Raw genomic sequence first — 24,966 nt, 5'->3', positions numbered from 1 at the left:
GTAACTTGAGCAAGGTGTCCACATATAAAAATATTCCATCAAAGACCTTCTATCGAATAATTATTGCTGAAAATCCGAATAAATCAGTCAATTATTAGGAATTTCTGGTTTTCAAATTGTCTTCATTAAAATAAAGTGTAATTATTTTGCATTCAAAACACTCATAATAGATTTGTAAGTGACTAGAAAGAGGCAAGAATCTAACTTTTTATTGTGATAAAACATAAGAAAAAGTAACTAAATACGTATTCCCGTTAATGTTTGGATTCTTCTCGAATAAAAACTGGTTTGAAATTATTAGACTGACAACAAAAGTGAATATTTTTGTTTTAGTTGGAAAATCGAATAGTTTAGGTGATTAGTTTGATAATTTATGTAAAGCAGCTTTATGAATAGTCGTTATTTACTTAAATCATTATCATAAAATAAAACAATATCATGTGTAGCAAGTAGAAAAACAACAGTAAACAAAACAAACTGTCAGATGTTGTTGACTAGTTTTTCCTGTTAGAAGACAATATCAAACTAAGGCGGACACACAAATGTGTCAAAATTAGTTTCTCTGATATTAAAACACTTTGTTCCGTTTACTAATTTGTTTGTTTTTCCACTTAAGGCATGTCTGATTTGTAGTGACTATAAAATGATGATAAAAGTATTATAAAAAAAATAATCACTTATACTTAAACTTGCGATACTAATTTCTCTGATGTCAAAACTTCTAACATTTTGTTCCATTTGCTGGTTTGTTTGTTTGTTTGTGAGGGTATAATATTTTAGGAAATGATGATTTTACCTGGACTTTCTATTTTAGCGTGAGAGGCAGGTTTAACATTCGAGGGGACACAACAGCTCCATAACATTCCACCATTACACAAGTCCATAGCCTTTTTACCCTGGAACCAACAACTTAACGAAGTTCCACACTTGTACGTATTTCCTTGATGGAAGCAATTCTGAGGTAGAGCTAAAGATAAAAAAATGAAAAGCTAGCAATGCACAGCCCTTGGCTACTCTACTTTCATCAACCAAATATTTTTAGAAGGTTCTTACTATGTGATACATTAGTTTTTTTGCAAATATTCAAACGAGTTCAGCCAGATGTAATATTTTGTTTTCGGTTACGAAAAATTGAACATTACAGTGTCATAAATTGTACAATGGAGTAAAAACCATAGTTTAGTAACACAAAATAAATTATGCTTTCTGCTGAAGTATTCATAAAATGAATTTTTTCGGTATATTGATTTCTCAAAGAAATTGAAATGGAATCTGAGCGAGTTAGCACTTTTCGTGTTGAGAATCATAAAAGTTATTCCAACTTTTGCGTTTCTCTCTTAGATATGTTTGAAATATTTCTCTGATATTCTCTGAAAACTATAACATTTTCCTGAAGCTTAATCAAACGGTTTAACGGTTTTTGCCTTTAAACCTATTTTGCTGTCATCAGATGTCGCTAATCTACAAAGATTAGCCAAAGCTTAAGGATGACATTATAGATTTCCAACTTAGTGTCCCTTTCCCAAAGGGGAAGGGGGGGCGCCTAAACTAATTTGCCTTTCGCTTTTATGATGCTGGTTTATAGGAGTTCTACCAAAGGTTTATAATGTCCTCTTAAATATCTTGTATTTGTTTGTGCATAAACTCTTTTAGATAATACTAAAAATATATCAGTTAAGTGTACAGCTAACACTTGTTGTCTTTCTTATGGTACTATAACTCTTTTGGATATACTTTTGTATACAAAAACCTTTCTTGGGCATTGCCAGACAACTTTGATCTGTCTGCCAACATTCCATAATATGTTGGATTAAATCTTTTAAGGCAAGCTGTACACGTAAATCTACATAGCTCTAATTGAAATATACTAATCCGTCATATAGTGTTAGCCACAAGAAATATATGAAAATTTACCACTGGGTTCTTTATATTTGATAATGTTTGTATTTATATTTAAAGCGTATAAACAGCTTCAGCCTCAGTACGATATCTAATAGAAAGCTATTTTATAATATGAATAATGAGTCAGATTTTCACTTTTCAATAATAATAGTAAATAGCTCTATGTACAAGTTTTCCAAATCTGTTAACTTATTTTGGACGTTAATCATTTGATTTCTCTAACTCCACTATTTTTAAGCCAACCTGGAATAAAAGCAGAACAGTTTTGTTTTTTAACATACAGGCAATTAGCTAATAGTTTTTTCACAATTTTCTGACTTTTATAATAATCTTTAATGAGTTTAAATTTGCAGGAAATATGGTAACATCTCACCTAGATCTTCATGCTTTCACATTAACAGGTTAATTAACATTAGCATTAACATTAATTAAACGTTGGCTTGGCATGGCTAGGTGGTGATGGTGTCCTTCTCATAATCTGAAGTTCCCGGGTTCGAACCTCTGTCACACCAAACAGATTCGCACTTTCAGCTGTGGGAGCTTTATACTGTTACCATCAATCCCAATATTCGTTGGTAAAAGAGTAAATCAAGAGTTGGCGGAGGATGGCGATGACTAGCTACATTTCCTATAGCTTTACGATGCTAAATTACGAACAGCTAGCTCAAATCATCCGAGAGTAGCTCTGAGCAGAATTCAAAACAAATAAACAATCTTAAAAGTCAAATAATGCATTTTTAAAGTTGTGTAGTGTATGAGTTTCTCTTCACTTGCCTACCAGTGGCAAAACAATATGTCTGTGGACTCACATCGCTCGAGACTGGGTTTCGATAGCCGTGGTGAGCAGAGAACAGATAGTCCTTTGTGCTTAATTCAAAAACAAACAAACAATTCTCCTCAGGTTTAGAAGTCCAAAATTTTGTTTCTGATACAGACATTGTTAAGAATTTCTTGCGAACGTTATAACATTATTTACATATAAAATTACGTTTAACAATAGTAATATGCAAAGAGTGTTTGTTTGTTTTGAATTTCGCACAAAACTATACGAGGGCTGTCTATGCTAGTCATCCCTAATTTAGCAGTATAAAACTAGAGGGAAGAAAGATAGTCATCACCACCACCCGCCAACTCTTGGGCTACTATTTTACCAACAAATAGTGGGATTGACTGTCATATAATATAACGCCCCTACGGCTGAAAGGACGAGCATGTGATGAGGATTCGAGGCCGTGACCTTCAGATTACGAGTCGAGTGCCCGAACCAGCTGGCCATAATGCATAGAAAACATTATCTTTGTCAGTATGCTACATAGATGGTTTATAAACATGTATCAAGAAAACATTAATTTCTTCAAAAGGAAAACACAAAGGCAAAACAAGTATAATGTTTATATCAATATTTTTGTGAACGCATAAATATTTTTAGTGTTAGAGCTTAAAGACGTATTAATCGAATCCAATTTCAGAACGATTTAATTGTTGCTTTGGCCTATCTTTTATCTTCCTTCTTTATTGTGCAGATGGAATTATTTTAGTAAATGTAGCTTTGATATGAACAATGTGAAAGCTTTGTTTCGGTGATTTGTCTGAATCTCGCCCAAAGCTAGTTGAGGGCTATCTGCGCTCGCCGTCCCTAATTTAGCAGGGTAAGACTAGAGGGGAGGCAGCTAGTAATTACCACCAAACGCCAACTCTTGGGCTACTCTTTTACCAACGAATAGGGGGATTGATCGCTACATTATAACGCCCCCATGGCTGAAAAAGCGAACATATTTGGTACGATGGGGATTCGAACTCCAGGCTTTCAGATTAGGAGTCGAATGCCTTAACCCACGTGGCCATGCCGGGCCTGATGTTTCACTAATACAATCCCATGATGACTTCGTGGGGTGCAATAGTGGAAACTGTAAATTACACATGCATTATGGAGTAAAGACCTCTTATAATCATGTATAGTTTGTTTGTTGTTTAATACAGATATGTTGACCGTTTTTTTCTAATTTCTTTATGTTTCCTGTGTATGTACTATTGTTCATCGTATCTTTCTAACTCTTTATATAACGTTTTTATAATATATAATATACACTTTGTAAGACTATATAAAGAAAATGAATTACAATAAATTGACGTTCACCTACTTAAGAAATAGCGTGCTAGCGAAAATATATTCGTGGCAAGATTCGGTCTCAGGGTCCTCTCTTTACCAAATATGCTGCGCTTAAGCCTAAAAACGGTCATATTTTCAGGTATGTCGATATTTGTGTCATGCCATTTGATTTCATTGGTAAATAAATCAACTTCATTGAAACTGTTAAAACTGTGCTGAGCCTGGGTAGTTGTGATGTCATCTAAAACGGAAAGCCACAGTAAACAGGAGGCTAACAGGACGTGTAAGGAGAGAGGAGAACCTGGCATCCTGAAACAGAAATTTTGGGGTTAAATACAATTCTATAAAACTACCTTGACTTATTCTTTCGATTTTTCAGGTGTTCTTTTATGTTCAGTGCACAACATCACAGGCACTAAAATTATTGAACACACTAGAATATTGATAGCATGTGCAACTACAACCATTAAACATTTTAAAAGTTTTTAATTGTGCTACTAACGTTTAGAAACTGAAGTTTAAAAGAGGTTTCATTGATTAGATTAAAACTTAAAATAAGAATAAAAATCGTAAATGAACTGAAAAAAATGAAAACAATTCAAGAGGTATATAATAATATATATTATGTTGTGATATCCATTATTAAGAATTATTTTGTATAAAACATAAAATACATCTTATATAACTCTGCGATTATATTTGACTAACACTATGTAAAACATTTTGAACAAAATCTTACATTTTTATTAAAAATAGAAACATATAAAGGAAATGGAAAATCCTTTTGTTTAATTTGTAACACTAACACTAGTAAAATATAAATGGTAGGTAGTTCGAAAAAAAAGAAATAAAGCTTTAATATTTTAATGCGTTGTGGATATATAGATACTGCAAATATTTGATTTTGTTTAATTTCATATTCTACCACTCTACTTCCGATGGTTCAGCTGAAACGTTGAGTTTATTACTCAAGAAATTAGGTTTCGATACTTGATGTGATGTAGTTTGTGCGTGACAATAAACAAATAAGTCTGGTATTAATTCCTTAATAACATTTCACTAAATTTCAATCAAATTCTTATTTTTACGCCGGAATATAAAATACTCTTACTTTTAAAATAACTTTTTGGTTGCCCATAGGTCACTGATTTTAAATTTCGTTTGTGTAATTGTGGGCGAACCGTGTAACATACGGACGAGATATTTTGTGGACCTTGCATAAGGGATCATGAAAAGGCGCATTTCATTATTTTATTGATACGACACCAGGTGCCACACGCGTGCAGATTATGTTGATAAGTAAGCACAAAGTGGAACTGACAACCATTATTCTTCCATAAATAGTATGAAGTACATTAAGATCGAAACAACTTGCTACATGGTTTGAGTTCTGTGAACAAAACGACTGTAATAATAAGACAACAACAACGCTCCAGGAACAATAAATGCATGTTATACCCATCTTTCTATATCAGCGGCGTGACTAGAAGGTCTTGGTATATTCTTCCATCGTGCTTGGTCGCCATGCTTTTCTGACCCAACCTACCATTCATCAAAAGTGAATCTCACTGCAGAGGTTTGGATGGTTTTCTGGAAGACTTTAAGTGCTGCGTCATTGTTAGGATGGAGGCATTGATGAAAAATGATTGTGTCATCATTATAAAGTTGCACCATCTATTGCTACCATTTCTAATGGAATTAATACCAGGTATTCCTTACGTACATACTCAAAATATTACACTTCTACACTACTCCATCTTCCATTTACACACCACTACAAACACTGACGTCATAAGAATCCTGTGACATAAAGCAAATTTGAAAGTATTACTTCTAATTTATGGTGAAGAATAAGCTGGTCCAGAATATTCCTTCTATGTAATTATTCTTTGCTTTTGCAGGAAATGTCAATGATTCAGAACATGAAATTCCTTTCACTAACATTGTGAACGCAAATCATGAAATATTGACATTTTCTACAAAAAGCAAAGCATAAAAATATATTTCTATTAAACATTATGCAGAATATAATAGAATTTTATTAGTGAATAAGTACATCTCGCTACCTACCACAGTTCATGACTCCAATAATGTCGTATACAGTGGAGCGCCGTTAAACCGCGGTGTTTGGGGGGTCAACCTCCTTACCCGCGGCTTAAACCTTTGTGACTGAAAAGCTGAAGTCGCCAACAGCTCCGCCGAGGAGCCTCATCCGGGCCATTGGGTGATCATTATATCGGATTATCGAATTAAAAATAATACTTTAATTATTGATCACTTTTTTCACGGATTTACCGCGGATTAACTTTAATGTATGGAGAGGTGTGATTCGGTAACAATGGCGGCCTCCATAAAGCTGACATAGAGAGCGGATAAGGTAGATTAACGGTCGATTTCTATTGGAATATATTTTATTTATTTCCCAAATTAAAGCAAATCCTTTTTAAATATCCCCTTGAAGTTATAAAGCCAGGATTAAATTCGTAAGCCGCGTTTTTACACGTTCTTAAATTAGCGGTGAGCCGCGATAATCCTCGCTCACATCGCTCACAAGACTTGCTGCAGCGGCTTAAGCGATTTCGCGGTTTACTAGTCCGCGGCTTAATGGCGCTCCACTGTATATTGATACAACAATTTTAATCGTTTGTTTGTTTTTGAATTTCGCACAAAGCTACTCGAGGCCTATCTGTTCTAGCCGTCCCTAATTTAGCAGTGCAAGACGAGAGGGAAGGCAGCTAGTCATCAATACCCACCGCCAACTCTTGGGCTACTCTTTTACCAACGAAAAGTGGGATTGACCGTACATTATAACGCCCCCACGGCTGAAAGGGCGAGCATGTTTGGCGCGACGGGAATGCGAACCCGCGACTCTCAGATTACGAGTCGCACGCTTGGCCATATCGAGTCTATTTTTTTTTTTAAATCGTAAATACTGCATACATTTTACCTTTTGTTTCTTGAACAATTATTACTTTACTTTGTATGTAGAATTTGATCGTAAAGGTAAAAAAAAGGGAAAAAAACGACTTTTGAAGTAAATTATTCATATTAAGCACACAAATGCACACAGTGATTTACAAACAACAATAATATCCAAATTCATTTCACCCTTTTCCATATTCTATCAAGTTGTACAAGCTCTAGTTGATTATAATTCATAAGATGGGTACATATTCAGATTTCAGGTCTTATATATGACTTGAGATGATAAAAAAAAAACAGGTTCGGTTTTTGTAGCTTACATGCGATTGGATTAGTAGGTACCACATTGTTATAGATTATGTGAATGTTTAGTTTTTATAACTGAAGTATCACTTTGCATATGCTGATAGTTTCTCATCACACAATACATATATATATAAATATATTAGTTACTATTTATTAAATTACAAGTGTGAATGCCTGGTGTTTGGGTGTGTAGAAACTATTCAAAGTCTAAATATATTTATGTAAATTTTCCTTAGACATTAATGAATATTGCCAAATATGGAAATTGGTTTAGTACATGTTTTTTAGAAGTTACTCTTTTGTTTTCTAGATTTATTTATTTTCGGAACTTAGCCCATTAAAAAAAGAATTTTGTAAACACTTACTTTGACAAAATGCAGTGATTAAAATCTAGGGCTCGATTCCAGCGGTGGACACAGCGCAGCTAACCCATTGTGTAGCTTTGAGGCAAAACCTAACTACAATACACACAATTTCTGAGTGAAAAAAAACAAGAAAGAACCAAATAGAATATCCCCTAACCATTTACTAAACGCTACAAACATACCATATATATATAGCAAGTATTATAAAATCAAGTTCTTTGCTTTCACGTTTGTTAGACTTAGGTAAAAGATGCTATCAGTTAGGAGTTGTCTTCGCGATATTGCGTTCTGATGAAGGAACAATAATAAGCCGTCTTCCACAATAAAAAATATTTCCAATCCATTCTACACGTCCCATCAAATAAGTAAATTATGAAGCTAATCATAACATTAAGACGTTTTATCATACCGGAAACAAAGACTCTGTAATCCAAAAAGTAACTAGTTTTTGTTCTCGCAATTAATTTGCCAGCTTTACTAGAGAAGCAAATCCACATGGTTTTAATATGCTTGTCATGAACATGACGTTTGGACATCGTTATGTACATGCTAGTTTACTTACTAATGTGAAAGCTTAAGTGTTAAGCTTTCGCTTTTATTATTTCACACACGGAAAAAACAACAACAATATATATATGTATAATTACGTTTAAAGTCATGAGGAAGGACTGCATTAAAAATAGCAAATTCTAACCTCTGATTAATTATAATTGTTCAAGCTTTATGAAGTTAATTAGTGATAGATATATTGCAATTTAATGTTGGTAAATAGTAAAATAAGTAAAGTCGTAAGAAAGGACGACGTTTAAAATGCACGTCTAAACATCTGACTAAATATGTAATTTGTTATTTTAGCTCAAAAACAAATTAAACAAAAACGCTGCATAGATTAAAAGGATCCCAGGCTACAAGCTACAATGTTGAATTATAAAATGTACTCCAGATTTTGGAGGTGACTACGGAAGTAGGACCCACATCGCGGTGGGGATACACCGTTTATCAGTCTTAACCTCCATTCGCCACTCTCACATAGGAAATAAAGAATAGTAATAGATATACAATTAGAAAGAGTAATTAGGAGAGCAAAATGTGGGTGCTCAAGCCCACAACAACTCACATTCATATCATCCTTCACTGCCTGCAGACAGTTGTGGGAAAGTGATTGCTCTCCCAAGTAAAGAATTAATTGAAATAAAAAAATAAAACACTAACATTTAAGGGTAGGTAAGGTGAAAACTTACCTCTTGCTGTTAACATTTCAGCCCCCAGCATGGTAGAAAGGCACTAATTTACAGCACAGCAAATTAACTGATAAGGTTAACTGTAACATTAGTATCATTTGTGAAACGTTTTACACATTAATTATGATAAAATAAATCAATAGTATACAAACATTTAAAATTGTTAACCAAAGATACAGTAATTAACAATTTTGTTAAAGCTCATAATAAACTTTATTCTAAACAAAATTCTTATGTATATTTACTGTTTCTTTGTGCTATTCGCAAACTACATAAATCTCCAATTAAATTTAGATTTATTTCCAATTCAATAAGAACAATTATCAAACAACCGGCTATATTATTAAATAAATTACTCGATATTTTACTTGATAAAATAAAAAAATATAAGTGTTAATAATAAAAAACATACCTTTTGGATAATAAAAAATAATCAACCTATTTTAAAATACCTAAAAGGTGTAAACAAACAAATAATATTCAAACATTTGATTTCATCACATTGTTCACCACAATTCCATAAAATGATTTAATCTTTGTTTTAAATTCTTTAATGGAACAGTTTTGTTATTCTTTTACAGAAATCGAAAAAAGAAAATTTAGTTCCCAAAACATAAGAGATATATTAAGTTTCCGTATCTATGATAATTATATATTTTTCAATAAACAGGTGTTAAAATGAGTAATAGGAGTCCCAATGGGAGCTAACTATTCTACTTGTATAGCTAATTTATATATTTTCTATTATGAAAATATATTTATAAAAAAACTACACAAGTCCATATATTTGTACCTTAACTTACAGATATATAGATGACCTAATTAGTAAAAGTAATCTTGAAATAAATAATGTTATTAACACTATTTATCCAGCAGAATTAGAAACAGAAAATAATTTAATACATAATACTAAAATACATTATTTATATTTAGAAATTAAAATAATAGAGGAGAACATCAATGTAAATATTTTGGATAAAAGGAAATATTTTTACCTTTTCAATTTATGGTTTACCCTCTTTTAATAGTAATGTACAATACTCTTGACTTCATAGTTTGCATTGTAACTTTACAATTATTCAGATGTTACAAAATTTGTGATAAATTACAATATTTTATCAGTAATATTGAAATGCTGATACAAAAAATAATAGTTACTGGATTTAATAAAGAAACTTTAAATAAAATTATTGAATTATTCTGTAGCAAGTACAAGAACGTATTAAATAAATAAAAGGAAATAAAAATCAGATAAATTTTACTTAAAATTTCTTATAACTATTCTTAGTTAAGAATAAAGTCACTTGGCACTACTTTATGCGGATCTAAACCTTGCGGCATACAAAGGCTTGTTTAGAATAGACTTGATGAACGGGTGGTGGTTGGAAGCTATATTAGTTTGGACAGCTGGATGGGACGCTTCATGCTGGCATAGTGCGTTTGCTGTGGTGTCAATTAGTCCCTTTCTACCATCCTGGGATCTGGAATGCTAATATGAATAGGTAAGATTTCGTCTTACTTACTTCTAAATTGCAATACTTTATTTTTTATTTCAATTACTTCTTAACTTGGGAGAGCAGACACCAGCCCAGAAGAGTCTGCAGGCAGTGAAGGGCGATATAGATGTGGGATTTTGTGGGCAAGAGCACCCAAATCACGCTCTCGTAACTGCTATTTCTGATTGTATACCTATTGATAATTTTTTTATTTCTTATGTGAGACTGGCGAATGGAGGTTAAGACTGATAGCAGGTGTATTTACATCGCTATGTGGGTCCTAATTCCTCAGTCACCTCCAAAACCTGGGGTACATTTTATAATCCCACATTGTAGCTTGCACCCTGGGATATTTTTAGTTGATGCAGACAAATATTATAATTTTTATCCATAACGTTAAGCTGAAAGTGGCTCAACTGAAAGTGTTATATTTGTAAACCACGACATATATATAGTGGCATGATACACACACACACACATATGTGTATGTGTCATTTATATATATATACGCAAATGTTTTACTTATAGTTAAGCGCAAGGCTACACAATGGGTTACTTATGGTGTGTCCACCACGAGTATCGAAGTACAGAGACTTATCGCCATCGTTTAAGGCTGCAATAATTTAAAATTCGATTTTTTCGCTTAGTCAGCTGTATCATGTGAGATTTCGTAACATTTATTCATTCAGATTTTCAGTGGAAGTACGTCCAACGACTAGAACCTAAAACATACACAAGCGAAGCGAAAAAACAGATTGTTATATTTTCCACATTTATTAAAATGGAATGCAGCAATTATTAGTCTCTACAGCGTGAACAAATTAAAAGAAAAGTTATCACCTTTGAATACACATGTTATGATAGCCTTGCGAATCACTATCATGATCTGGTGTGCTTTTTATAAAGCCACAAAATAAAAGCAGTAATTTGTGGCTTTATTTACATAAAATATACAATCACATGAAAAATATTACCCATTCAATAACCTTTAAAAGTAGATAGTGATAAGAGCTGATTAGCGGCTTCGGTTTTTAAACATAAGAACAGAGACAGTAATATACCTAGAAAACGTTAAGTTCATCACCCGTTACACCGTATTCTGTTTTTATTAACTCAGCCCGTAAAAATAATGCTCATATTCATAAAGGTTATATTAACATGAATTAAATGTTGTAATAGAATTTTATCTTTGAGAGTATGCCTTGATATGTTCATTATAACAGCTTGTACGACCACACTTTTATGTAGAACAAAATGCCATTACGCACAGTTCTATTTGTGACATAACTTCTAAAAATAAGGACTAATGCAATTTTTTTCTTGATGGAATTAATACGTTACAGTTACTGTTCGTAATAAACTGGACTAATATGTTCTTTTATTCTCTAACTTTGGAATTTCTATTAGTTGGCATTTACTTCACCATCACAGACAAGAAGTCACTAAATTAATTAGATTGATCGTATGTTTTTTTTCGTATTGAGATTAAAAACACTCTTAATACTTGGATCTGATTTCGGCTATGTTACAACACAGAAAATTCGGACTGACGGCTAATTCGCATTCGTTTTGTATCGAAAGTGAAGTTAATCGGTAGAGTTTGCTAAAAGATTTGTTTAACATGGGTTTGTTATTACTAATTAAATTTAATTACTTACGACGCTTTCTATTTTAAAAACTAAGTATTTTGATGCAAATAAAATATACTTCATCATGAGTTTTCAAATAGAAATCCAACTATTGTTTTATGTAATTGTTCTGGCGCCATTATTTTTGTTTGTTTGTTTTTAAGTTTGCTCAAAGCTACAAGAAGGCTATCTGCGCTAGCCGCCCCTAATTTAGCAGTGTAAGACTAGAAGGAAGGCAACTAATCATCACCACCCACCGCCAACTCTTAGGCTACTCTTTTACCAACGAATAGTGGGATTGACCGTCACATTATAACGGCCCCACAGCTGAAAGAGCGAACATGTTTGATGCGACGAGGATGCGAACCCGTGACCCTCAGATTAGGAATCGCGCGCTTTAACACGCTTGTCCATGCCGGGCCCAGAGCGGTGGTGAAATATAAAATTAGGATCTCAGGTTTTTATCCATTGAATAAGGAAATAAACTCAGCAATGAAGTTAAGCTTCAGCCAGTCAAAAACTGTTAATATGGCTTACGGAGACAATATTTAGACGCAATATACTTAATCAACTTCATTGTAAGATGCTACGAAATTTGCGAAATAAATCTTTTGTAAACTTCTGGTTTTGTTTTTAAAAGCGCAGTAATCTGATGACAGTTAATTTTACAAGAAAGTGTATGCGACCTTTTAAAAAATGCTTAGATCATATAAGTGTCACATATTTAACGTCGTGATATTTTACTTAGATGACAAAACCTTGAAGTCTGAGTTCATTTCACCAACAGACGTCGCATGGACTCGCATGTTCCTTTATCTGGCAATGCGCACCTAACCGTGCGTTTCTGTGTTTTTTACAGCTTCTATAAGATTCATTCTTTAGATCAATTTAATCCTATCGCCGTCATAAGGATGATAAGAATAATAAAGAATTTCAATTTTTTTTTTTAATTGAATTAATGTGAAGTTTTAAAATAACTACAACAATGTATTGTGGTGACATATTTCACGACTACTTACCGACTCCCAAACATTGTCTGTACATACGATCCTAAATACATGATTTTTGCAATTTTTAATAAGTGTTTTAATTATTTTAATAAATATACTACAAATTTTTACTTTTCACGAAACTGCTATTCAGCTCATTTTTTTTATGGCGGAGGTAGATTAATACTGGTTTCTTATGATCTACTTACTATTATAAACAGAAGAACGATTTGTTTTCCAAAAATTTTCCATATTTTGTGTATTACATATATACTGTTAAAATAAAACGAAATGTGCATGCCTGACGTATCGTATACATAAATATGAGTTATTACCGGGTCAGTGCATTTGTTGTTGAATGAACCGGAAATTGGCTAGCCTACTTCTCCCCTTAACAGCTTGTTGCATGAATGATGTGTAATACAATTTAACACAACAGCGTCGTATTTGAAAAATATTCTTATTTCAACTTTGTGGTTTGAAATATGCTTTTCACTGCATAAAAAAACAGTTGCCAGTTGCTTGTTTTTATAGCATTATATAAACAGTAACAAAGAACAGAATGGTATTTGAGCAAATGTACCAAAAACTTGGTGAATTTTTCAAAAATTACAAAGGAAAAAAAATTATTGGTATTTTTATTTATTTATTCTTTACATTTTGTGCCCCCCACTAGTACAGCGGTATGTCTCCAGATTTACAACGCTAAAATCAGGGGTTCGATTCTCCTCGGTGGCCTGAGCAGATAGCCCGATGTGGCTTTGCTATAAGAAATACATACACACTTTGCATTTTGTAATGTTTTAATTACAGTGTTGATATAAAAACATGTGAACGAAATTTAAATATCTTAATGACTAAGGTAAAATTATATTCAACTTAAGAGAAGATTTAGAGAGGATTGTCTTTGTTGGAACAAAGGGCCCACCATGGCCAGATAGTTAAGGCACTCGATTTGTAATCTGAGAGTCGAGAGTTCGAATCTCGGTCACACCACACATGAGGTGTTATAATGTGACTGTCCATCCCACGTTTCGGTGGGTTGCCTTCCCTCTACTCTTACACTGTAAATTTAGGTACGACTAGCGCAGATAGCCATCGTGTAGCTTTGTGCGAAATTCAAAACATTATTTATAAGTATCAACGATAAAATAGAGAAAAGCATTAAAATTAAAGTTTCTGAAATATTTTGAAATTAAACTGAATATTAAAATCAATAAAATCCCTTTCTTACTTTCGTCATGATAAACTAGTGAGTAATGACTTTGAATTTCTGTGTTCGATACCAAAAACGTGGTAGCTGTGACCAGAGAAACAATTTTTTAAGTTGTTTGTTATGAATTTGCACATATCTACCTTAGGGCTAACGTCTTCCCTAATTTGATAGTGAAAGAATGCGGGAAAAAAATTCGTCTTCAACAAAAACTGATAACTCTTGGGTTACTGTTTTACTAAAGCATAGTTGGATTGACAGTCATATTATAACACTCGCACTGCTGAAGGGGCGAGTATGTTTGTTGGAGTACCTCAGGCCCAGTTTTTGAATCTTCACTGGTCTCAGTTTTCACTTCAAACACTTGAGTATAAGATGAGTTATTTGATTTCACAACTCACAACTGTTTTATTCTTTTGGTGAGCGATTTTCTCTGTGTTTTAACATGTACAAATAACACAAGAAGTCTGCGAGTAAGTCCTATCAAATGTTTACACTGATTAGTACCTCAGGTAAGACTAAAATTAAATTAATTTCTTTTATCGCTATTAAGTTAATTAAGTCAAATATTTTTGTTTCATATTTAAATTAACATAGTTAGACATAGAGATACATAAGGTAACATAGTTATGCTGATGACAGATGGCATTGCTAGAAATTTCAATGTTTGTTGTTGTTGTTATGATATTGCTTTAGATGCAAAATGCGAGGGTGTATGTTTTTATTTAACATTCTGGATTATGTTGACGTAAGTCTTTGAGATACAATATTTCCGAGATCATAAATAGACGTAACTTCTTTACTGCAGTGGTTATATTTCAAATGTTTAAAATACATTTCTGTATTTACTTAGTAATCTGGCATATAACGTATCTACACGCACACACACATATGTATACGTATGTGTATACTCGTATATCATATGAATAGGTAGGCTAGAAAGCCTGAAACGAAATTTATCCCAGAAATATCGTTATTGTTAAATTGGCAAACCAACACAATATAACAGTCGTTGGCTTTCTGCACTCTATTTGGTTTATATTATAATTCATATTGATATGGAAATTGTAGTTCTAATTTTTAAATTTACTAGTTTGCCCGCTTTTGCGTACAAAGTTACACAATGTACTATAATACAATCTGCCCACCACAGGTATGGAAACCCGATTTTTAGCTAAGCATAACTTTAATGGCTAGCAGTATCTCCCTCTGTACATAGGTTATATAGTAAACATTCCCAAATACCAGTTCCACAATTAAACGCATTTTTAGGTCAATCACTTCCACATACATATTGCTACGCTTTGTGTAAAAATGGCTCTAACCTCGTTAAAATTTGACTATCAGCTACAACACGGCAAAATGTAGTCCTGTCATTATTAGTTTTACTATCTAAGTCTATTTTGAGATACATAAATGTCAACACTGTTACACCCTATCTCTTCTCATTAATGAAAAACTAAAACACGGAAGTGTGAAATACGTTTAAAATATTACATCTTTCACTTTCTTTCTCATTATCGGCAATTAATTATAGTTGCTGTTCTTGCGAAGCCAAAAATTTGTTCCGTGGTCTGAGCGAGAAGACCTTTGTTTCAACTAAAGTACTAGTGAATTGGTTATTATTTACATTTTTGTGAAGAATTAAATATACTCGAAAAACGTGGTGACCACTGATAATATACTCTCTTAGCAAACATAAAAACGCCTACCTGCTCCCCCACTGACCACCAGATACCACTACTGACACTTAGATGAATAACATGGGCACAACTGTATTTGATCTTCTACTCTGACCGTGCGCACAAGCAGCTCTACGTCAAAAACAACCTCGTAATCATATGGCAGAAAAATAGGCTACCTACAGCCTACCATCGCATTTTGTAGACGGTCAAGTGCAGCGGCCTCTGTACCCTTACCCAGGTTGGTGTTCCAGATAAGAGGCGTCGCCCCAAGCAAATCTAAACCAGGTCAGCCGATTCAAAACTGACGTCTGTCTTTACTGAAGTTCGTTTGTTTGGTCTGTGTAGCGAATACGTTGGAATTACCAGAGATTTTAATTCTATGTTTTTTAAAACTAACGTTCTATGAAATGCGTGTCACTTGTAGCACAGATTAGCGTTCTGTCTTATAACCTAGAATATAATCTAATATTCTACGATGTATTTTCTACAATCTTACCTTGAATCAATATTGTACAACAGACGAACTGAAGAACAAGGCATTTTACAATGTGAACGTGATACAGAAAATTCACTTGGTAGTACTATGTACTTAGAATTAGCCAGAAATAATTCACTAAATATCAAAATTTAACGTATGAGTAGTTTTGTTACGTTAAAATACTACGAAGTAGATATCGCACAAAATTTCAAGTGGAGCAAATGCAGTTTTTTATTATGTTAATGACTTGTGGTGGATAAGCGAGATTTAAAGATTGTATGACATTATATAAGAGTAAAAGTGATAATCATTTTTAATGAGATAATATGTAAACCCACATCATCAATACTTGATATGGGAGAAAATACTAATTAGAAATCAGAGAAAGATAAGAATAAAAAAAATGTTCTACATGTTTTCAAATATTTTACTTGATCGCTTTACATTCTGAAACTTCGCGATGATGAGAAACCCACTTGAAGTAAAAATGTATCTAAAGACGGCTAGTACAGATATTAACCTGAAGATGACCTAAGCAGATTGAAAGGTTGTTCTCTACTTTATTTTAATAAAGGTTTTTAATATCCATGCCAGTCATCTTGAGATACATTCTGAAACTTCATATAACAAACATTTTTCCTGCAGATAATACAATTAAAAGATCGTACTAAACGAATCAAGATATGGGAAGATCGTTATTTTTGTGTTTTTGTTTCAAGATACGAATTAATAAAGATTTGATTTTAGTTTCATATTCCTAACTCTGTTCTTACTCTTTTATTAATATTCTAGCACGCCTGATAACGTGGAAGCGTACTTGTTTTCTATCGTACGTATGAATTAATTCGGTATGATAAAGGTATAACATATTACTGAAAAGGAATTGTCACTTCTCATGACGAATCGTACCAGGTGTTTAGGACATAACGTAGCCCCAGGGCGTTGTTTATTCTTTCCTCTAGGAACACTAAACGTTGAACTTACCCCGGATCTCGATTTCATGGAACTGTGCATTATCCTCACTGAAAACGTGTTTACAAACGAATTTCCGTGGTACGTCGGATTTACTTTATTCTCTCAAGTACTACCCCCGTCGCACATCGTGTCAATTGATAAGTCACGGACTTACAATGCAAACTCCAGTGTTCACTTACCAACAGTGGACAGAGTGCAGATAACTCGATGTGTAGCTTGGCAAATGATCTACTGTGCACCTTTGGCTACAAGTGGCTCAGTGATAAATCTGAAGACATGTAACACTAAAAATTGGGTTTCGATACCCGCGGTGAGTAGATTGCAGTTTGCCAATTCTGTCGCTTTATGTTTAACAGAAAACAAAGAAATAAACAAAATGTTTCCTACTGAGACAGCGGTAAGTTTACGAATTTACAACACTAGCATCCGGAGTTCGATTATCTGCTGTTTATATAGCAGAAAGCCCAATGTGACTTTGCTCCAAAAGAGACAAACAAACAACCCAAACTACAGTTCTTTTGCCTTTGTTACAGGCTATTACATACATAAATACTTGGGGATTGAATAAAAACATAATTAGGACTATATTTCTTGAGCTAAACCTAACAGCAGATTGTTTTAGATCCAGGTAATTTAATCCGGCTTTAGGACATGAATATTACTGCAAATGCACATTTATTGAATTAGTCTAAATTTATGCGAGAAGTACAATAATTTATAAGGCCTCACGAATTTTCATTATAAACGCACTGCCTGTTTCAAATCGACAACGAAATAACCAACCTCTTATAGTAAGCAACATCCATTCATTCTTATTAGCAATGATCATATTATAACGATATGTTTCCTTCAAAACTGTTTTTATTTCAAATGTTTCTGGGATGTCTTACTTCTTAGAGATCAAATTCCTCTGTGCCCCTAATATAACTAGTCCACAGACGAAAGCCCTCAGGATAAAGATGGTCGTTGTGTCTGAAATCTTGAAAGGGACAACGTCTCGTGCTCATGTTAAGGATGAAATATTTGGAATAAATTTAGAGAATAAACAAAGACTATGTTAAAGTATGGTGGTATAGTCCTAATTTTTAAATAGTAATAAAAAATTTCAAGCTAAGACTATAACCTTCTTCTTCATTATTAAAACTTCTCAAAGTTAATTTGAAAAAACAAGGAGTTTTATTGTGTTAGTTATATATCATAATTTATTTCGGAGTCTCCGATTTATTACGTTAACGTGCGTTACGTATTAATATTTCAGTAGTTAATTAAATGTTATTATATATGAAATTTATGCTCTTTGTTCATAAGACTGATGTCCACAATTCTTTTATCATAGATATATTTTAATCTACAAATATAAAAACAATACAATTTATAACGTATCCTCATTGGTACAGTGGTATGTCTGCAGACTCACACCTCTGAAATCGGATTTTGCTACCCGCCATTGGCAGAGAATAGATATCCCCTGATGTGGCTTTGTGCTTTTCTTCCTTAACAAACTAATCAAACAATTTATAAGAATGGTTGTTACTAATAGTTATTACAAATGATAGTTTATATACAGGATTCTACAAACAATGCTGAGTTTTATATTCGTTCTAGAACTGAATGTTTTATCGACGATTTAGGTCCAAGACGAGAAAAATAATTCTGAGTCGATATTGTTGCACCTCGCTTAAGCTAACTAGGTTTGATTGGCCTCATACCACTTACAAGCTTACTTCTAACCGATAAAATTATTTAATGTCCTCGTAGAAATACTAATGTCCAAAATTATTCACTACAATTGAATGGTTTGTAATATTCGAAACCTATAAATCTTTCTGGTTCAATTTTGTAGTTCTCCGATTAATAGGCGTTAATCACAATTATAGCTTTCTCGACTTATAACGTACTGCTTGTAGCTGTCCAATAATATTCTTCTTTCGTCTCTCAGCTAGCCGATTTTGTATAGCAATCACGCAAGTTTGGAGAAATTTTAACAATGTTCTAGCGTGCCTTCGTCAAAGAAGTATTGGTAATGTTTACAGTCACGAACGTTCTACAAATTTCTAGAACAGGCGGGACTTGCACAAAACAGTCAAGAATATACGTCACATGCACTTTAAAATAAAAATAAAAGCACAATAGTAAATATGTTACATATTTAATTTTTTACCCACATTTTATTCTCCCAGACTCACGAGTGTTAACTGTTTTACTACGCGGCATGACGGTCCTTAGTGAAAAAGTACTGTATTAATGGTCGAATTTACATTAGTGCAACAATTAATCAACTTTCTGAGTTTTATTTACAAAATCAGGAACATTAGATGTAACATTCCGAGCTGGTCGTTTAAATTTAATTATTTACACCACAGAATTTATTATTAAATTAAAATGATTTGCATTAACTTTTATTTCAAAAAAGAATGTTAGTGTGTGGTGTATCAGAAGGTGTCCTCCTTCGTTTAAGATATACATTAATCCAATCATCATCAAGATGATGGTGCATATTTCTTGAGATTCACAAAGGGATTTTTATGTAAAAATGCATTAGAAAGAAGCCCTTTGTAGGGGAATATATATGAATAAAGAATTGAGTTGAAACAACAATATCAACAAACTTGAAAATACAAACATGCCAACCTGGTTTCTAAGAGCTGAAAGATGTTTGGATTATTTTTATTGTTATTTTTAAATTAAGCGAAAAGCTACACAATGGGCTATCTGTGCTCTGCCCACCACGGGTATAGAAACCCGGTTTCTGGTGGTGTAGGTCCGCAGACATACCGCTGAGCCACTGGAGGGCAGATGTTTAGACAGATAAGATTAACACAACCATGTTCTCTCACATTTTCCGCTCGTATTGCTGGAGTATCTAAATAACGTTTCCTCTTCATGGCAAAGAGAGATGGTTGTTTGTCAGGTTGCTGGATACAACGTTATAATAGACAAGTAGATATTCTTCAGCTGACTGATGTAAGTTCTTGAATTAATTTCGTTTAATAATAAAACAGTGTACAATCTTTTGGTTGTGAAAGTGAATGTGTTTCCTGGGATATCAAAACCAACACATAACTTTGAGAGTATATTATTTTTAGTGCAGTAATTGCAGTTCTGGGGTAGCGTCTACATGGTCAGCTTTAGCTAGACATAGACTCAGCCGTAGACAAAGACTCAACTGCAGACGCAGTGAATTTTTTTTTAGTATAAAGTGAACTTATAGACATAACATTATCTAAGTTTAAATAACAAACATGAATATCACTAAAATCACAATCATAAGATATGCACGGGCTTTAGAAAGAGAATTATACTAAATAGATTTAAATAACTTTATGAATTTCTTTTAATAGAAGTAAAGGAAAAATTGTTTTTAAAAAGGTAATAAATATATGGATGGCTGATATCAATTCTTCAAGAACAATACACTATCCCAACATAACAGTACAGACACACAGTAGATTAAAATTTTAACAAACAAAAATAAGATAAATTTAATTCAGTTATGATTGAATAATTGTATCTATTGCTTTGTGTTAACTCTTGCTTGTGCTATTATGTAGCGATCATGCGAATGCATCACTTAGTTTCTATACAGTATTTGCTGCTCCATTCTTGTTCCTATACACTATTTATTGCTCCATTCTTGTATATCACCAGCTTTGTTTCTGCAATGCAACATCTCTGTATTTGTAAAATTCATCCTTTTAATATTATCCATGGTATTTTTTGTAATTCCTTCTTAAAGCAATATTTATATTTTTAGTGTCTTCATAATTTATTGTTATTGATATTTATATTTTAGTGTGAATAAGTATTTATTTTTCAGCGTATGTTTTTGATGAAATTCTAGAGTTTGAATGTCCTCGATATGTGTGTATATATATAATAACTTTTCAACCTTGATTTATTCTAAAATACTTTTTCAAAATTTCCGAAAGTTTTAATCATTGTATCTTGAATTTTGTTCTTAGAACATTTATGCCTTTTGTTCAGTATTTCTAAGTCTCCACTTAATAACTGTGTTATCCGAAACAATCTTTTTACGGCTGCACATTTATTTCGTCTAAAACAGCTTATATAGGTACAGGTTTCGTTCACTTTTCTTGGTAACAAAATACACAAGAACAAGGTTAGCGTACATAATTTTCCGTCTTCATATTTTTACGTAGATAATGCCATCAAGTCTTATCATTAACGTAACTTTTTTTTTTACTTTAACAAAAATATTTACTTCAAAAATCTCATTTTTTGTTTGATCTTTTCTTTTCATTTTAAAAAATATTACTCGAGTTTTTTTAATTTATCAAAAACTTCCGTGATGTAATCATGTTTAATTAGGAAACATCTCTGAAAATCTCAAAATTCATAAAAATGGTCTTTCCTATATCCTAAAAATATGTACGTAAATATTTTATTATTTAAATGTATATCTATATGAATGATAAAGATTGTGAAATAATTCGCTACCTCCGCACAGTCTGTGTATGTTGTGTAATGAAGACTGTATAACATTTCGTTTTGTGTAATTCAAACTAACATAAACAACATCCCCGATCAACAGGTTTCAACAATATCAGTGACAGCTTATAATAACGACAAGTACAGCAGTCATTACGAAAAACAAAAAAAACTATTTCGGTATGCGGTAAGTATAATATCAGGGAGAGTTAAACCGCAATTCTGATTTTAAAACGTTCCACTTAGTATACGATCAAGAACCATCCAAATCATAAGACTGTAGGTTCCCTTATGACCTAAATACTGATTTTGATGATATTATTATTAATAATTACTGGCTGTTATAAAGAAGTACTCCCAAAGGTTTCGATGTTGAATTGGTTACGATTATGAAGTTTCTATGCGACGCTAGCGCCCCTAGTTTGTTTTAAAAAAAGTAAAATTAAAAAAAATTCTTTATCGATAGCAATGGTGTTAAGCATTACTAGATACTGACGAACGGATGGCTTTACACCCTGAGTTGACAGATATCACAGTCACCCCTTTTAGTCTTTTGGGCTAGTGGATGTTAGCCGAGATCCAGTCCACTGTGGAAGAAACACGATGGTAGATCCCTGGCTGACGAGATTCTGCACAACCAAACCCTGCGGAAATAATTCCGACTAGAGTCCACCTGTTGTTGAGGTACATGATCAGAGGCCCTCCAGAATCGCCCTTTGTAATAAACAAAGTATGAAATCATTGACATTTACAAACGCCAAATAGCTACTGTTCACTATTTACTATCTCAACATACTGTTAATAAATTTCGTTAAAAAACAACGACAGTAAATTGGATAACAAAAACATTTTTAATGGAGTAAAACCGTATGTCTGTAACTGTATCCTTATGGTACCTACTAGATTCGTATATTTGTGTGAATTTAATAAGAGAACAGTAAACAATTTACAATATATCTTGTTTAAATCATCTTAATTAACTTATAACTTAGTTTTGCCTATTACAGACAACATGGCAGAGACATTATTTTATTGTTGATGTAATACAAACATAGGTGGTGTGCTACAAAAAAATAACAATATTGACTTCAGGGTTTGTTTGTTTTTGAATTTCGCGCAAAGCTACACTAGGGCTATATGCGCTAGCCGTCCCTAATTTAGCAGTGTGAAGGCAGCTAGTCATCACCACCCACTGCCAACTCTTGGGCTATTCTTTTACCAACGAGTAGTGGGATTGATCGTCACATTATAACGCTCCCACGGCTGAAAGGGGGAGCATGTTTGGTGTGATGAGGTTTTGAACCCGCAATCCTCAGATTACGAGTAGAGTGCTTTAACCACCTGGCCATGCTGGACCTGAGTAAAGGGACTTAAGGTAGAAATACAATTTAATGTAAAAGTGATATTAAACTGTTTATCTTCACGTTAATTTTGGATGTGTATTTTTTTCCAAATTTCTTTCATATTTTAGACAACACTACATAACAATGGGCCCAAATAATCATTCTAGTTGCAAACTTTTTCCAGAGGAGTATGCCCCTCAAATCCCCGATTTTCTATCTGCTTCACATGTTTGTATAATGTGACAAGAAACATATATTGTTGATAATATACTATAAGAAAGGGGGTCTGAAGAAATTGTTTTCTACATGATGTACAGAAAAAAGACGATAAGAAACATTTGCTGTTGGAGATGTATTGTAAAAAAGGAAAGTAATTTGAGTGAAAAATTGAACAACAGATATTGATAACCGTGCTCGAAATGTATAATCGAAAAATCTTTATTCTCTTTTGCAAATGTTTTAGAGATGTTTCAGACGAAACAACCAGCTAGCTGGGTAATGATAAATTGTTAATGCGTTTATTCACTTCTTCGCACATAAAATGTATAAAGTTAAATTCATGGTTCGATTCCCACATTTATGAGGGCGCAGGTAAGATGTTGTGTTGTTTCGCGAAAAATTTAACAAACAAATATTCGCTACAAAAATCTAAACTTTTCGTAACCGAAGAATATATTTTCACATACCTTCCCAATAACTTCTACAAAGGATGCTTCAGGCCACAGTAATGGTGCAATTAGAAAAAAAAAGTCCTTGGTTACATACTTATCTTTTAAATACATTCCATCGATTTATCTAATAAGACAAGGAATTGATATCAACGAAGAACGAGTGAGGTGTTATTGTCAGCTGCTATTTGTATAAAATCTAGAAATTATTTAGTTTTTATAATGAAGCGAAAACTGCGATAGAGAAAAATTAGAACCTGCACTTTAAGAAACAAACAAGATAGATCTCTAGCTTTCTACGTGTAGGATTTCATTTCTTTCGTTATTAATTTAGTGAAAAGTGCATCAGAAAATAGTTTAGACATTTCACCATTATATTTGGTTAGAGCACCATAGTTTCAAATACCCCGGTTTTAACTTCTTCAAATTTACTTCACATACAGTGTATTAAAATAGCATGTCATATATTTAAGGACTAATTGGAAATGTTAGGATCAGGCAGTGTACTGGGTAGCGGATCGCCAGGCCTAAGATGTGACCAATTATACTGTGCTGAATACATAGCCCCCCAGTGGCTCAGCGGTATGTCTGCGGACTTACACGCTAAAAACCGGGTTTCGATACTCATAGTGGGCAGAGCACAGATAGCCCATTGTGTAGCTTTGTGCTTAATTCAAAACAACAACAGCTGAATACACTCCACACTTTAACCCAATCGTCCCATATGTTGCTGAAATATTCACGCTGAAATGTTCCAAATGATAATGCTATCAGTGTCATATCTTTTATGTGTATATACCGTTTAATTAATTACTTGTGTTTTTTGAAACAGAAACCTTGAACCTTTTCACTGCTTAAGTGTTTTGCCTTCACCAGTTTTCGCAACACTGCAGGTGAAAGTGTGGAATGCAAACAGTATGCGCTTTAATACTTCGCACATTAAAATACACAAATATTAAGAAATATTCTATTGTAGTTCAGATCGTTTTGCAGCTGCCAAAGATCTGCAAATTTTACGCAGAAAAAATAAGAGAATGTCAATAGCATAACATCGACATGATTTTATATTTGTTAATTTCAACATTAAAAGGCCTGGCATGGCCAAGCGCGTAAGGCGTGCGACTCGTAATCCGAGGGTCGCGGGTTCGTGCCCGCGTCGCGCTAAACATGCTCGCCCTCCCAGCCGTGGGGGTGTA

General features: G+C 33.2%; 1 protein-coding gene across 1 annotated transcript in view; it reads right to left on the bottom strand.

The window, feature by feature from the left end:
• The window catches only part of LOC143227413 (transmembrane protease serine 9-like), a 58,486-nt gene that overhangs the window by 10,419 nt on the left and 23,101 nt on the right, over positions 1 to 24,966 (bottom strand). The window contains exons 8-11 of the mRNA XM_076458865.1: positions 22,319 to 22,473; positions 16,354 to 16,470; positions 4,110 to 4,321; positions 797 to 967 (exon numbers count right to left, since the gene is read on the bottom strand). Coding sequence (XP_076314980.1) covers positions 797 to 967; positions 4,110 to 4,321; positions 16,354 to 16,470; positions 22,319 to 22,473 — 655 coding nt within the window. The remainder of the gene's footprint in view (positions 1 to 796; positions 968 to 4,109; positions 4,322 to 16,353; positions 16,471 to 22,318; positions 22,474 to 24,966) is intronic.

This window comes from Tachypleus tridentatus, chromosome 9 (assembly GCF_004210375.1).
Source record: "Tachypleus tridentatus isolate NWPU-2018 chromosome 9, ASM421037v1, whole genome shotgun sequence".
NCBI lineage: Eukaryota > Metazoa > Arthropoda > Merostomata > Xiphosura > Limulidae > Tachypleus > Tachypleus tridentatus.
The sequence above is the reverse complement of the archived record's forward strand: the minus strand, read 5'-3'. Positions and strand labels throughout refer to the sequence as shown.